Genomic DNA, 16,499 nt, shown 5'->3' with positions numbered 1-16,499 from the left:
AACATAAGTTATATAATTTCATTGAAATTGTTATTATTATGATTTACACTAACATTTTAAACCGTGTTTTAGACCAATAGCTAATCAACTTCTAATCAATTTGAGGGGTGACCAATTTATAATCTCTTTTATAATTATTTGCAAGGAGACACATGTGTCTTTTTTACGTTCTTCCACTTATTACCGATTAATTATTTGTGCTTCGTGACAGCAAATTGATATCGTTTGGGGTAATCATTTATTTCAAATTTGTAAAATATTTTCCTTCCTCGCACATATGAAAACGTTTTAATCCTGAATTCGTATAATATTTTTTTACTCTCACTTCTATTCTATCCTCATTTTAAGAATGTTCATCGTGAGGTGTCGTTGTTTTCTATCAATACTTGCAGAACTTTTTCACCATAATTTCTATAGTATTTAATTTTCATCACAGTTTACAAATATATCGAATCTTTCAAATCATTTAAATTTCCTTTTCGAACATTGAAGAGTAAATTAGGTCAAATTTAAGAGAGTATAAAATTGTATATCCGATGATACGATTCAGACTGCGCGCTACATCGTCCTTCAGCGGATCCCGCCCGCCGCGCATTTATTCGACAAATGACGTCGGAAATCACGGATCTGCCATCCCTTCGTCGAGGATGAATTATCTCTTGCTCTGATAAGGTTAGTTTTTTATAAATGATTGAGCCGTTAAGGTTTTAGTTTCTCATATTATTCGAAATATACTGCTCATTATCAATGAGATGCTTTTTGCATTCTGGCTGACTTAATGACTATGTATTTTTACGTCTATTTTCGTGTGAGGGGAAAGCTTCCTCCTGTCTACGCGCGTATATTAGCGGCATGATTTGACCTAGTTCATCACCTTAACCGGTTTAATTCCACGTTAGATCGCTAAGTGGTTTTCCTGCACCTACATTTTGCAATTTTCTTTGAATGTTTTCCTTCTGTTAGGTTTGTGTTGGTAAACAGCTGTTTCCGTGTTATCATCTGATGCTGGAGTGATAAGTACTTGTTTTCCCTTTGGGTCAGTTTTCGGTCCAGCTATGTCGGTCACCCCAGTGAAAAATGTGTCAGAAGAGGACTTAAAGGAGCTCAAAAGTCGAATGAAATTAATATCTGACGCCGATCCACTTCAGTATCACAATGAATTTTCTTTGAAGAGATACCTTAGGGCGTTCAAGACAGTTGATGCTGCATTTCAGGTAATTCTCAGTGGTTGTAATTTTCATTATTTTTGGATAATATCTCTCTGGTGCATATTTAATTTGCTTCCTGTTGCTATTTCAGGCTATCTTGAAAACGAACAAATGGAAAGTAGAATATGACGTTGCATCCCTGACTGTAGATAACCCTATAGTGAAACAGCATCTGGAAAGTAACAAGGCGAGGGTTCTCAGGCATCGTGATATGTCCGGTCGCCCTGTCATTTACATACCCGCAAAAAATCATGACGTTAATGATAGGGACATCGATGAAATCACCAAATTCATCGTATATTGTCTGGTAATATAAGTTTTACTTTTGACCACAAGCAGTTGATAACAATGGAAGAAGCCTCAATGATTCCGTTTTTACGTTTCAGGAGGAAGCTTCGAAGAAATGTTTTGAAGAAGTTGTTGACAATTTGTGTATAGTATTTGACCTAAGGGATTTTGGCCTAAGTTGTATGGACTATCAAATGATAAAAAACCTCATATGGCTCTTGAGTCGGCATTATCCTGAACGTCTTGGTGTCTGCTTGATTACAAATGCCCCTACATTGTTCTCTGGATGCTGGGCTGTAATCAAAGGATGGTAAGATAACATGTCAAGTTGAAACATTCCCTTGAAACTTCAATTGAATTACATTTTGTACCGCTTATTATTGTAATGATATTATAATATGGTTTGTGTCACCGGTCCAATTCGTGTATAAGTATTAATTTGGCAATTTGCTTCCCCTGCGGCTTATTATTGTTTTCATCGTTTGTTAAAATAATTCTTTTAGAAGTTGGAAATTCTTTAGCAAAATATTATTTTATCAGAAAGGGGTTTGAACGTAGACCTCACTCTATCAGATTACCCCACTCACTAAGGTCCATTTCCCCGTACCAAACTTCATGAGTAAGGACATGCAAAAGGTGGGGTTATTTTATGGCCAAAAGTGGTGTTATATTTTTACAAAAGCAATGTTATTTTGCCCTGAAATCGGTGTTATTTTAACGTCAAAATAATTGATACTGATTGAGAGCCATTCATTCAGTGGCCCACCCAGTGCCCTAAATTTAAGATATTATTGACCGGGGATAATTTAGCCAATAATATACATGGAGTGATGACTGAATTCACCTATTTTAAATATTTTATCCTTCACGTATCCATATATCCAGCTTACATAGAAGAGAAATTACTTTTGAATGTCTGTAATTTCAAATGAAATATTGCCATTGTGATCAAATTGTCTTCTTTTAGATTTGTTCTCTTATCTGTTAACACAGTGCTACAGCCGGAAAAAATCTTTGAGTCCACATTTGACCTCAACATCAACTTCTCTGTCTCCATTGATTCGAGGCCATGAATTTTTTGTCTTTAAGTCAGGGTTCACGTCTGTAGTCAGAACTCCTTGGGGATCAAAAACTGAAATCTTTTCTAATACCTATTTTTCTGCTTAGGTCCTCTACCGTAAGAGAGCTAAGTTTGGTTGATGCTTTTTCAGCCATCTGCATAGGTATGGACTCTGGAGCAGCTGCTTTAGAGGTTGTCATGTTTTGCAGATGTAATAAGTGGTTTTATCAAAAAAAGTACTCTCATAAATATCCTGGAGACTCATTTATAACTACCTTAATTAACTCTTTTGAGACGGTGGAGTTCTCTCCTTAGCATGAATTGAGGACAGAGCTCCATGAGACTCTTCGGTTCCTTCTGTATGGAGCATTTATGTTGGACATTTGTTAAGAAAGGTCTTGTGGATAATCACACCCTCTCAACACCAACCTTTTTCGATCCTTCCTAGTGGGGACTTTGCATTATCTTGGACTCCGAGGGTAGTTGGTCTCCCTCCTTTCGCGGTTTATAACCCTACCAGCGGCATTGGTTCGCTGTCAACTCATGCTTTGTTTATATGAATTAGCTCTATGGATGATTGTTGCTTGCACGTAAATTGCAGACTTCCAATTGAATTCCTCGTTTTATTCAGAGAATTTTCAAATTTTGAACGAAGCTCTATTGTCAGTATTAACAGATTTAATGCATTAACAATTTCCGTGTTGATTTTTGTACTGAAATCAAGATATTAGTTAATATTTATGGTAGAATTTTGTGAAAATATTTTAACGCTGCTCAAAAGACAAAATATTCAATTCTTAGTTTAAATTTTTTGAGAAAGAAGCATATTTATTTCGCAAACTAACTGAATGAACAATTGTTTGACTGTGGTCCCTTACCACAAAGAGGGGTAATATAATACGAAGGGTCCCGGTACCTGCTCCCGGATTTTGAGAGTACCGCCTAAATCCCGCCAGTTAGATTCCGAAACTAAGACTTAGCAAACCCACGACAGTCATAAAAGGGGGAGAGTTGGGAAATGTATATTTTCAGCATTTGTTCTTCAGCGTAGAAAAATCTCCGTCGAAAATTTGTGGCTTTCGTCTTTTAGGTCAAGAAACGTCCTGCCGCATATTTTCATCCTTAGCAGTGAAAGGGTGAACTCTATAGAATGTGTGTGCATTAGGATAGTTTGAACCCTCCAGTAATTTGAGTGAGTCAACCAGCAGATTCCCGTGGCATTTTGGCTACTCTTTAGGCATCATCTGAACACGGTTTAGACAACCTCCTCACAAACAAGTTTGCTTATTTCCTTGAATGTGTTTCTTTGTGGAAATCATGAATTTTTTTCTCTGCATTGACCGATCACCGACGCGACGAATTTCCGCGGGCCGCCGTTCACAGCACAGTGCCATGAAATCCAGAGAGTCGTCTCGTCGGAAAGCGGCCTGAATTTCCCGGCGCTTTGCCGGGAACGGCAGCCGGTGATAAATGGTTTCGGCTGAAAGCTGCCTCAGTGTAGCTCCGTGTGTATTTCAAGGCATAGACGGCGCACCGCCACTTTTTGCCGCTTTCAGACGAGCCGGCTTTGCTCCGGCCGTCGTCAACGGCATGGCACCGTGCTTTCAAATAACCATTGGTCTCAATGGGTATCTTCAATTGAGTCGAATCGCGCAGTTGACGGTACGGCGTTATCGACAGTCATCAAGGCGTCAAGAGTCATAGTTTGGTACAAGAAAATGGACCGAGGAAGCAATCATGCGCTAGCTGCATTCACAGGAGCACCATGTTCCTGTTTTCTAAGCCTCACATTGTGTGACTGCGCACCGCTAAAAAGATCACGAACTGGCAAAGAAAGCTCTTATTGAGTCCGGGAGGCACTCTAAAATAATGGAATAACTGCATAAATAATATATTTTATGTTTTGGTAAATTATGAGCATTGCAAGACATTTAAGTGAAAGTTTGGGTTATCTGTGTTTTCTGATTATTCGTACCATCTCTCTCCATTGTTACTCCGGATAATCGGGAGTGTACTGTAGGTACATTGATTCACCATGAATTGTTACTTCCTCTGACGCATGCTTTTTGGGAAAAGTTCCTCCATTTCTATATGGAGAGGGTTTGATTTTTTTTACTTGGTCTGCACGTCATTCTTTCAAGATTTATTCTATTTTTTAGATTTATTCTGTACAAAATTTCAAGGGTGAAAAGTATATACTAACCCAATGAATTTGCTTAATTTTCATGCTGTTAATCCTCCTATTTCAAATACGTATTTTTCACTTTGAAGAATGTACACATTCATAAATGTTATTTCCAATCATCAGTTAATGGTTGAATGAAGTACCTATTTTCTATCCTAGGAATTAAATTTACTCTTTGCTTTTTCTATTTTTTTCACATTATCTGATATTTTCCATTACTATAAACACCTGGTTTGCGATGGATTCAACTTACAATTGATTCAGTACATGATCTTAGCTTTTTTGTGTTCTCCATGTAAAATTTCAAGTGAAAAATTCAATTTTCAAAAATTTGAATTTCAGTTTTTGTGTCCATTCATATAGCATGTTATCAACTATGTACATATATAATTCGATGCCTTTTATTTGCTGATAAAACACATTTTTATTGTAGCGGTACATGCAAGTGGTTTAAACTGATTCCTTGTCCAGTTAATTATGCTGATTCAAATACGATGGATTTTGCTTTTTGATCGGTTCTCCAGAATAGATTTATATCATAAAGCAAAGATCTAGTCTCAATGTAGATTTCTTGGTATGGATTATCAAGAGTTGATGTACATTGCATTTTATAGTGGGTATAGTTCAATATCCTTTGACTTATAGTTTTTCCTTGGGATTTATACTATGTACGTAGCACAGTGGATTAATTAATGATTCTTTGTCAACTTGTGCCATTGCAGGCTGGATGACAACACTTCAAGCAAAGTGATTTTCATTAACAGTGAGGAAGAGCTGTGCAAGTATTTGATTCCAGACATCTTACCTGATAATATGTAATTTGTGTAAGTGTGCCGAAGACCTGTGATCTAAGTAACTTGGCAGCGTTTTCAGGCTTACGTTGTGAATTAACTCCATTGACTTATCGTGTGAGAGGTAATGTGATGTGTTTAAATGCTGCAGTAATTGTTCCTTACATTAATTGGCGTATATTTTGGCTCTGCGGAAGTATTTTCATTGGAGTATCTCTTGAGGCTTTAACCTTCGCTAAACCTTTTTAGAATTGCATTAATTTATTAATATGGACAGTGGCTCTTTTCATTGTTCAGCAACTTAACTTTGCTAAAGTAGCCAATTTTTTATCGAAACTTTTTGGTGTGTATGCTTTTGTTTGTATGTCGTTTTATAAATTTTGTTTTTCCTTTTAAATTTTGTGGCCTTATATCTCTGCAATAGTATTGAATCAACTATGTTATCATGCTGTCAAGAAATGTATTAAGGTGTTCACTAAAATGTCCCATTTGTGCCCAGGTGAGGAAACCCTCCAGTGTATGTAGAAAGCGAATCATTGGGAAGAAATGTAAATTTTTTGGAGGAAAGGGCAGTGGACAAGATGCACATAGATGTTTTTGTTTTGATTGTGCATGTGGTTTATTATGAAATGATGTACAACTCTGTGTTTTGAAGACAGCACTCAATTACTATATTGATCTGGTTCCATATTTGTGAACTGAAACTTTCGACTGTATTTCTGAATGCATTGTATATAAGTATACACCGATTAAATATCCATATTTTTGCTAAAAGTCTAAATGTTAGATTGCTGGAGTTCTATCTATTACTTCCACAAAGCCATTAAAAATGGAAATTGTGCTTCATTGGTGACAAAAAGTCAATTACTTATCTTAAGCTATTTAGTTGGGCCATAAAATATTCAGGTACTCTTCCATCAAAATCATTTCCCAATATTGAGTGTACGAATGAAAATTGTCGAAATATAAACGGGTATGTAAGTGTATGAGCACAGGAGATCGACATGATCTCTTTGACTCTGGCAGAGGCCTTGCAAATTTACTCCATGAGGGCTATTTCAGTAATGCATAATGTTCATTCTTTTTTATTATCTTTCTTATTCTATGATTCATTTTTTTCACATTTTATGTACTATAAGATGATGTATGCAAACCTGAGATAATATTCCTATTCATCTCATCCGAACATTATAGTTCAGCTGTATATTTCTTATGCAGATAGTTGTGGGATCTTTATTTTTTGTTCTAAACATAAATAATCTGAATCACCATTAGAACATGAGCTAGCAAAGGGATTTAACTGTTTGCCCCATCTTTTCGTTTTATTTTACTTGAAGTTTTAGTCCTAATTATAATTTCAGGAACCCTCAACTATGTGATGATTTTTTTAGAGAGATATTTATGATGAAAGTGTCCACACAAACTATTTGCCAAATGCCGTAACAGCTAGACCCATACCCTGAAATATGGGGAAGCAAGTCATTGGATACAGAAATTTTCTTTTCTGGGAATTTTCACGCTGTGAAATTTTCTTCAGGGGTCTTCTGGTGGGACCCGGGTTGCCTATACATTTTCTCCTATTTCCATGTATTGGAAAATAAATTTCATTAAACGAGCTATACGTATTGTTTGCATAGTGCTGAAATTTAAAATCATCATTGGTTTTTACTTAAATGGCCATACTTATTAGGGCTTTGTCTCTATAGACATTTGTTTCCGAAGTCCAAGTGTTTTTTTTTTAATTTCAACTCTTGAGCACAGGTGGTTGTTGTTACATAATATCATCTAAGTTTGAGAAATTTTCAGATATGAGATCCTGATGTCAGTCCACATTAAAAGAATTTTGAAGAGTATGAACCTTGCTTTGGCCTTACTACAGATTTTTTTATGTTTCCCAGAAATTCTCTTGCATATTTGGCTGCATTGGTGGCTGTGACATGTTGTTTTAACTGCTTGTTCTTATTTTGATGGGATTTTGTTGTAATCTGTGCGTTCCCCTCACAGTATTGTGAACTTGTAAATTAGGGCAGTTGCAATAGATTGTGTTGATATTTTCTTTGTGGTATCGATCTTTCTACAAAGAGTACTAGACTTGGCAAGAATACTGAGGAGAGACTTAGTGTTGAAGGAATGGTTTGCAAATCCTATGAATGTAATATATACCCGTAGTAAATACATGTATACATAACTGAAATTATGCTATGCATATAAGATACATGGAGGTGCTGGTACATCTCTGCGTCATCGTGAAATGTAAAGGGAATGAATGGTGATCCTTTCTGGGCCTGCTTTCCTTGAGGAAAAATGTGTGATTGTTGCGTACCAATCTACTTCTTGTTATAATGGTTCGACCCATCTGACTATTCTCATTGAATTGCAAAAGTTTATATTGTGTGAGAATGAAATACCTGATGTTCACTTGTTTATATTGAAATCAAAGATTTTTATAGTAATTTGGTTGCAGAAGTAAAATATATTGATTTTATTGTTCAAATGACATATCTTAAGATTGCTATAGAATGTTGGAATTGAACTATCTACTTGGAGATATTTTTTATGAGAAAAGGAAATATTATGTTAACTTTCTATGTTAGAGAAATACACTCATATTTATTTGGCTGTATATTTCAGTAGTATATAGAGGTGTTTATTGGTCCAGAATTTAGATGGAACTGATATAGTAGATTGAAATAAAACTTGAACAACTATTTTTATGTATTATTTTCCAAGTCCCTTGTAGGAAGATGTTTTAATCATATTGGCTGCGGACGTGTCAAAGTAAACTTACACATGGAAGAGTTTGGTGCCTACTCTATTACAATGCAATAAATTCTTCATTGGTTTGAGATTCCCACCATTTAGCTACTGAAGCAGTACTTCTCCATGATTTAATTCCAAATAACTTCTAGCCAGGCTCTTTATGGGACACTTAGAAAGGTACATGAGTTGCTAATTACTGATGTTTTTTGTTAATTCACACGCATTGGAAAGCTGTACATTTCATTAAATTTACAGATTACAGTCCAACTATGGATAATTGAGCTCCAACCTCTGAGTAAAAGGAAACAAGAGTAACTTAAGTGGGCAGAAGCTGAAATTTCAGCTTCTGCCCAAGTGATTTACATTGGAAATGGGAAAATCCTAGAAAATATGATGAGTCTGATTGGCTGGGTGATCTGATTGATAATATACAGTTTATTTCGTGGTGTTTATTTCAATTGGAAATTTTACATCAAATTCTCATGAAGAAGAGGTATCAGGATTTTAAAGAAATCTTTTATCATAATTTCAATATTAACTTTTACCTTTTCCAATACATACGATATCATATAGCTGAAGTTGGGGTATCAATTTTGGCCCCAGCTTTTAGTTACTTCGCAGAGCTGCAAAGTAACTAAAGGGTAGCTCTACCCTTTGAGTGATCTACGTTATCAATCATAATATTGGTTTCACACAGCTCCCCACTCATTTATCCCCTCAGCTAATCTTTTAATACATACTTTTAACTCTTCTGAGTTACATTCTTCGTCACCTGGTCCATGTATCTCGTCGGAGGCCTACCTCCCGCCTATCTGTCAACACTCTTGTACATACATACTTGATACCAGGATCAATGTCAAGCAATAGCTCTGCTTAAAATTATGTTTTCTTATGAAATTTATTTGAGGAACAGGGCAGGAATGCCATTATGTTGAGTTGTTCTGCTAAACTCCTGGCCATGCATCAAGCAAATTCCCCAGTGGTATGAACAGTTATGGTGTGGAATGAGAAAAACAATAAAAGTGTGCTCATTAGGCTGGAACTCCTTTTTGAAAATAGGGAAAAGTTTTTTTTCAATGATGTCTTCTCCGGATTTACACCAGTTTAAATCATTATACATTAATAACGTTCCTACAGACAACTAATACATTTTCATCTGGGTGGTTGAATCGGTTTGGGTTAATAAAACAATTATAAGATTTCAATGGGTTTTTAATGATTCAAACTAATTCACTCACCACAATGGATGGAGGTCCAGAGTGGGATTCTAGAGGTTACAACCACGAGGTCCAGGAATCAAGTTCAATAAAGATATTTGCCCAGTCATCTTTGGGAGGACTGGTGGAGAGCAAGGAAAAAAGGAACAGAGGCACCACCACAAAGTGAGCCTCCAGAATAGGGAAGGAAGGAATGGTAGGCTACCATTAGCAAAACCATAATTTAATGTACCTTCAGAAGGGAAAGATTTTTATATGAGGAAGAAAGCATCCTATGACAATTCCGTAGAAACCTTCAGTGATGACAATGGATGAGTCATCTGTCGAAATGTTGATGTATAATGATTTAAATGAGTGGTAATACCTAGAAGACTGCTAAAATAATTTGATGAGAAAGAATTACATTGTATTTTGGAAAAAATTATGTTTTCCTATTTTTAAAGTACATAATCAAGATGATGTGATTTCTACGGGTCAAAACAATTATTTACATCAACTTACAAGACCCTCTGATCCAAAGGACTTCTTTCTTAATACCTACTAAGTGATTGAAGACTGAATATATTAATTTTTGGTCTGCAATGTATGTATTCCCATGTAAAAGTAGGGACCTTGTAGGTTTGTTTTTCGTTTATTATGATGCATTTTTTTCAACAACTTTACGAGCTACTATATATAAGATGAGCACAGTTCTAAGACAACCCCCTTTATTTCGGAACAGTTCTAGAGAAAAATTTAACTTTTGAAAAATAATGTATATCTCTGAATATAGGCCCAATATAGTTAGGATATTATTAACAGGGTGGCCTCCTTTGATAATTTATTTTTAAAGGAGGTCATGCCAGTATTGGAGTGCATGTACTCAGTGACTAATTAGGCAACCTGAACATCACACTCAAGGCATTATTATCGGTGTGGTGGACATAATTATTTGCTATTATGCCGTTCACGAAGATTAATGAAGATATTTTTATTGTTTATCGGAAATCAGAGTCTATTCCTCGAATGTTCAGTTTGTCCACCAATTTCGAAGGAGGTGTGGGCGTTGCAATCAGGATGACCAAACTGTTTGGATTCAGAAGATCCCCTGAGGATGAACAGCAAGTCACTGCTCGAACGTCGGGAGACATGGAGAACATCAACTGGTGGAAAACGCGAGGAACTTTTCTGCACCTGATACACCAGGAAACTGTGACGGCTCGTGAGTCAAATGCTGGGAGGGGCACACTCGACCAGGGGGTCAAAATTTAGAATATTTTGTGTATTTTAGTGAGTTAGTTTAGTGAGTTTAGTTGAGTGAGTAGGTGAGTTTATAGATACCACTAATACACAAAACAATCGCTAACACTTACTCGATTAACTCGAATACAACTAGGCCTATTTACATTAAAACAATTTACACATAATAAGTCAACTGGTCACCAAAACAAGGTATTCTGCAGCACTGCAACACCAAGATTATACCGCCGCCGGGTGGCGCGGCAATGTCAACTCACTAGATAAGTCGTTCTGTGCATGCTCGGGCGGCATCCCAAGACTTCCATAAGCCACAAACTTAGACGCGTCATAGCACCAGCAGCCCCCACCACTACCACTCTCCATAGAACTGCATGGTGCTGGATTGGGACGTTATGGCCAGTGCCCCACGGCTACAAATGCGAACTTCTCGCACTATTTTTGCGTGTTTTTTCCTATATTTTCAATGCATGCGATTGAAAAAAACACTTTGGTTAAATAGACGTATAATTATAACTGAATGGGTATTTAATTTTTTTTCCTTCTTCAAATCCTTGGGAGGGGCGGCATCCGAGAGTCCTTACAGGCAAGCTGCCACTGCCAGGAAAACCTAAGATCTGTATTTCCCATGCAGGCATGAAGTCACAAATTGCTTGAGGAGAAGCTTGGGTGGTGTGTGAAGTACTGATTTTTTTTGTCAATTCTCATGCATCGAAAGCTATATATTTCATTATAATCAGCTTTATACTTTGTTTTTATAATGAAGAAAGTTAAATTCATCATTGGTTACCAGTAAACCTCATGGAATCTAACAATGGAGGGTCAGAGGACAGTTACGTACCCCTTTGCTAACGGTCTACATAGCAGATGTGTCACAGGTAGTCGCCACAGGGGAAAAATTCAGCAGGGCTGAAGACTCCAAACCCTATATGCCACTTTTCCCATGATCTGCTTTTAACTTCTTAGTAAATTACTCACTGGCACAAGAAATGGAAAACTCTCATCAGGAAGTTGAGTGTTTTAAGCAGCCAGATTTAAACAACATAAAAATTTGTAATTTCAGTACATGTATGCACATGCAAACAAAATATGGGTGTTTTACTTTAAGAAAACATTATAGGAAAATAAATTTTGAGTTTGTTTCAACAAATTTAATGTAGGCACTTAGAAAACATATGTACAGACTAACCACATACACTTCTGAACCAACAAGTTTCACTCGTGTAACACAAAATGCCTCCTTGGGCATACCCAGTACAATTTTAGTTAAGTTGAAAAAAAAGAAACAGATCATACATAAGAAATTACTGTGCCGATTAGAACCATCCCAACTAAAATGAACTGCAAGCATCAGCCCCAATGTTCTAGAAAGTGGGAAGTGCACAATTAAAAACTACGACAGAAAGGTTGAACAACTGAGTCAAAGAGATTACACCAAAACCTTGTGAGGGATTATGATACTTTAGGAATAGAATCGACAAAGTCAACGCTTACACTAAACGAGACAATTTTGCGATTAGATCTTTAAAGCAACTTCCTTCAATAAAGAAAGAAATTATCTCAATCCTGACAGTTTCCTTCACAAGACTAGATACATTAAAATTTTGGTGAATGATCACCATTTTATGCCAAAAAGTTGGAATAGGAAAAATATACACTTCCTATGGCATATAGATTTGAGATTGTAGTAAAAATAGCCCAATTTGCCATTAAAGAGAAATTAATTGCTTAAAACTTAGCACTAATTCATAGGGAAGACTTCTATGAGAAGGTGCCTACTCTTATATTAATGAAGTGCATCTTGCTACAAGTGGCAGTTTATCTCAGGAAATATTTTTCTTGCTTCTAGAAGAGTTCTCTTAAACAGTGCTTACCATTTCACTTCAGCAGAAAGAAGATCGCAATTTCATAACCCTAACAACTTCCTACCTGAAAATTATTTGATAGTAAACTTTTGCTTTAATATTAAGTTTGGATTCAAGGGAATCAAAAAATTAAAAAGTAGAATTTCAAAATTTAAGATAAAATTTCAAAGATCAAAAACTAGAATGTGAGTAGGATGAAGTATATGATTATAGAAAGTGCTTAATCTTATGATCTTGGGTAACTATTCTATCTTTAAATTAATTGTATGCATAATTTAGAACTGGTCCAACATAAAAAAGTTATTCCAATTTGCCAAACCATTATAATAATCCTATCTATGACTTACTTCGGCAATGACAGATTTAGCAATACCAACCTGCAATCAAATTTACACTTTTTTTAAATCTCATACAATTACAGTGCTCAGCAACTTATGCTCTCGTATTAAATTTCAAATACGCAATCAGTATGTTATTCAATAAAGTTAAGCCTCGGTTAAAAGGACTTAGAACCTTTACTACCTATCCCTATATATTGTTGTTCAACATGGCCCATGCTACTTTCTACACAAAATTAAGCCATTCACTCTACACTCTTTTTCAGATATAATACTGCACTAGTGCGTTAAAAAAACTAAGGTCTAATATTTTTTTTCTACGAAAGTAAATCAACTAAGCTCTAGGCATTATCAGAAAAATTTTAATTTGCTGTTTCTAAATAAAATCAAGATATGGCGTCTACATTATGCACTTCATTTTCATGTTAAGCAGGTTCTCAAATGTAAACAAAAACAAAACACACAAATGCAAGGATAATAAAAGAGGGCAATTACAAAAATATATTGTATTTTTAATTCCAAATACATTAACAAAAAAACTGCAACAAAAAATAAGAAGCAGTATCACAAAACAATTCGGATTCATTTCAAAAGAGGCAGGAACAATAATTCCATCCATACAAAGCAGACTAATGTAAGAGATACTGGCTTTAAATTAATATCAAATGCAGAAAAAATAGGAAGCATCAATTGCAAGTTTCCCACACCACAAGATCATCGCAAGGATAAATTAAAAAAATTACCTCTTGATAGAATGAGTGGTGATCTTTTCTGACACAATACACAAAGTAACAATGTTAGGTTTACAATAAATGAGTCAGCTCAGTAAAATAATTAACAGAAATACATGATATCATAAACAATACACACTTATAAGTGCTGATTTTCTAAAGCTGCATTTGAGATCTAAAGGTTATTGGAATTACAAAACAACCTTCCCACAGAGAAAAATGGTTACGGACCGCAATTTCATCCGATATGCACAATGAACCATTGATGACTTGATCTCTTAAGCCATTAAATGATGGAGTTAAAAACAAACACCATCAACGTAAAAAGAAGGGATTTTTCTTCTTTCTGAAGGCAATCCAATTTTGCACTTTAAGTCCAATATTAGACCAAAATTATTCAAAAGAATCAATTCTACATCATAACAATTCTAGTGTGGAGTAAACATTTACCATGCTACCTAAAAAATATGCATGGAAATAGGTACTTTCTTTATTACCAAATACATATTTCAAGATCAATACTTAAAATTTTGGAGTTAAAAGTGATACAAAGCATTTTTATATTTCACTAGCATGGTGGGTAAATAGGTGGAACTTCTCAATGAGACGTAGACTAGGTTCATGCATGCAAAATCAATCAAAAATATCACTGGCTAATAATATAATAAGAATACTTTTACACAGTATCCGATGATACAAAAGAATAAGGTATTTGACTAGATCAAAATGAGTAACTTCCAGTAACTCAACCAGCAGTTGTAATTTAAGGAAAATTCAGATGAAAAATTCATCATGGAATTGTAGAAAAGACCAAGTATGTATTGAATTCTCTCCCCCATGTCAACTAAGGGTATGATCACAAGCACAATAAAACACCACTAGAACAATTACCTGCTCCCAACAACAACTGATATCATCAGTGAAAATTTTACATAATGACTAGAAAATAATTTTAAGGTTCACAATACTGACATGCCCATATCACTCATGGGATATTCAACATGGTTCAAGGTTTAACATGTTGCACACACAATTTGACTAGAATGAGGTAAAATGGAATCAAATTAATAAATTATCTGGAAGCTCTATAAGGTGCAGCTTGCACTGACCATTTGCAATTGCAATAAATAATATCACTTTGAGCCTACTAGAAGACTGTGAGCATAGCACATTTTTACGTGCAAAAAAATAATGTGGTTTTCCACAAACATTCTCTAGATACACAGCCTCCAAAAGTCTGAGAACTTCCAAGCTTCACAATACAATGTATCTTGAGGTCCTTCCAACAAAATACCTCATTGCAAGGACCTAATGCTCTAACATACCTAATTTCCTGGCTTATAAAAAAGAAACATTCAATGAATTCTTGGTAAAATCACTTCTTTAAAGGCTTAAGTTGGCCACAAGACTAGAGCCAATGAGCTTTACATAATGATATAAAGCTCATTAACTTGGAAATGGCCGTTTGCTATAAAGCTGAATACTGATGTGTAACTACTGATACATGTTGTAAACAAGATATTAGATAATTTGCAGTATATAAGGTACTAAATTGAAATTTCAAAGCAAGTTATTTTGAACGAATTCTGAAAAATAACAGCTACCTTAAGGGTATGGTACAGACAAGCTTTTTCTGTTCAAGGAAAATTTGGTTAACTTTCAGACATATCATCCAAAAGAGGGGAAATGCCGATTTTGAACCAAATCCAAATCTAAAACTCACATGTGTAACACAAATGGATAAGAGGCCTTTTTCAAAAACGAAATCATGAAAAAAACATACCAACAATTGGTGATACTTGATGCAAGAATCAGAATTGTGAATTTGTTATATTTATATAAACTTAGAGCAATGATGCTGGAATGGACTAAATGCATCTGGATAGAAGGAAATTCTTTTTACTTTTAAGCCTGTGAACATATCTTTTTTCATTTACTGTTTCACAATATGAGAAGATTATGCTTCAGAACAGGAATACAGCAAGAGTACGCTGAATGCAGAAGCAGATGATGTAATGCTAAATGATAGGAGACTATATCATTAGATTACCAAAATCAGATACCACATCAACCTACAGGTAAAATCCTTGCAGGCACTAGTGCATGTGCTAGATAAATAGTGCAAGGAATAGGGTATGAAGATTGATCATGAAAAGACAAAGGTCATGCAGCTTTGTTAAGCTTTAGGGGCAAGAAATGTGTGTAATGGAGGAGAGAAAATTAAGTAGGTTGAAAAAATTAACAATTTAGGCAGTGCAATCACTTGAAGCGTGCACACTAGTAAGGATGTCAAGAAGGCAATAGTTTTTGCTGAGAGGCTTTGATGAATAAAAGAGATATGATGATAAAAATATTGTGTGAGAGTATAAATAAAAGGCTCGCAAAGAGTCTGGTCTGGAACATGGTACTTTATAGTGCAGAAACGTGGATGATGAGAGATCATTGGACATGCTTTATATATGAGCAAGGAAACAAACAGGGAGAGTGATATGGCCATAGAGATACAGAAATAACATGCAGTGTGTGAAAAGAGAAGACTACTGGAGGCACACAATAGGGAAGGTGTGGGTAGAAAAAGAAGATATGGCTGAATAATGAGAGAAGTGACAGAGTGAAGGACAGATAAGAAAGAGGGAGGACAAGAACTAAAGATAAAATGAAAGGTATAAGAAATTATGATAACCTAATTTCCTCGCCCACTTTAAAAAAATAAACTTGTCCTGAAATTAACCAGTATCTGAAGAGCTGAGGGATCTCCCGACGCAAGCTTCTCGGCAAAGAATGTGGTTGTCTTTATTACAATAATAGACGATACTGCCC

The 16,499-nt window shown here is 35.5% G+C and overlaps 1 protein-coding gene across 2 annotated transcripts; it reads left to right on the top strand.

The window, feature by feature from the left end:
• Positions 1-586: 586 nt before the first annotated feature.
• On the top strand, positions 587-8,240 carry LOC124162045 (CRAL-TRIO domain-containing protein C3H8.02). Of its 2 annotated transcripts, none has more exons than XM_046538378.1 (5): positions 587-672; positions 1,042-1,214; positions 1,300-1,515; positions 1,595-1,806; positions 5,464-8,240. In XM_046538378.1, exons 2-5 carry the CDS (start codon positions 1,056-1,058, stop codon positions 5,558-5,560), a joined length of 684 nt encoding a protein of 227 aa, XP_046394334.1. In that variant the 5' UTR covers positions 587-672; positions 1,042-1,055; the 3' UTR covers positions 5,561-8,240. The 2 variants fall into 2 exon arrangements, with proteins under 2 accessions (XP_046394334.1, XP_046394333.1); XM_046538377.1 differs by having other exon boundaries at positions 595-672; positions 964-1,214.
• The last annotated feature ends 8,259 nt before the right edge of the window (positions 8,241-16,499 follow it).

The sequence above is a fragment of the Ischnura elegans genome, chromosome 7 (genome assembly GCF_921293095.1).
Source record: "Ischnura elegans chromosome 7, ioIscEleg1.1, whole genome shotgun sequence".
NCBI lineage: Eukaryota > Metazoa > Arthropoda > Insecta > Odonata > Coenagrionidae > Ischnura > Ischnura elegans.
The sequence above is the reverse complement of the archived record's forward strand: the minus strand, read 5'-3'. Positions and strand labels throughout refer to the sequence as shown.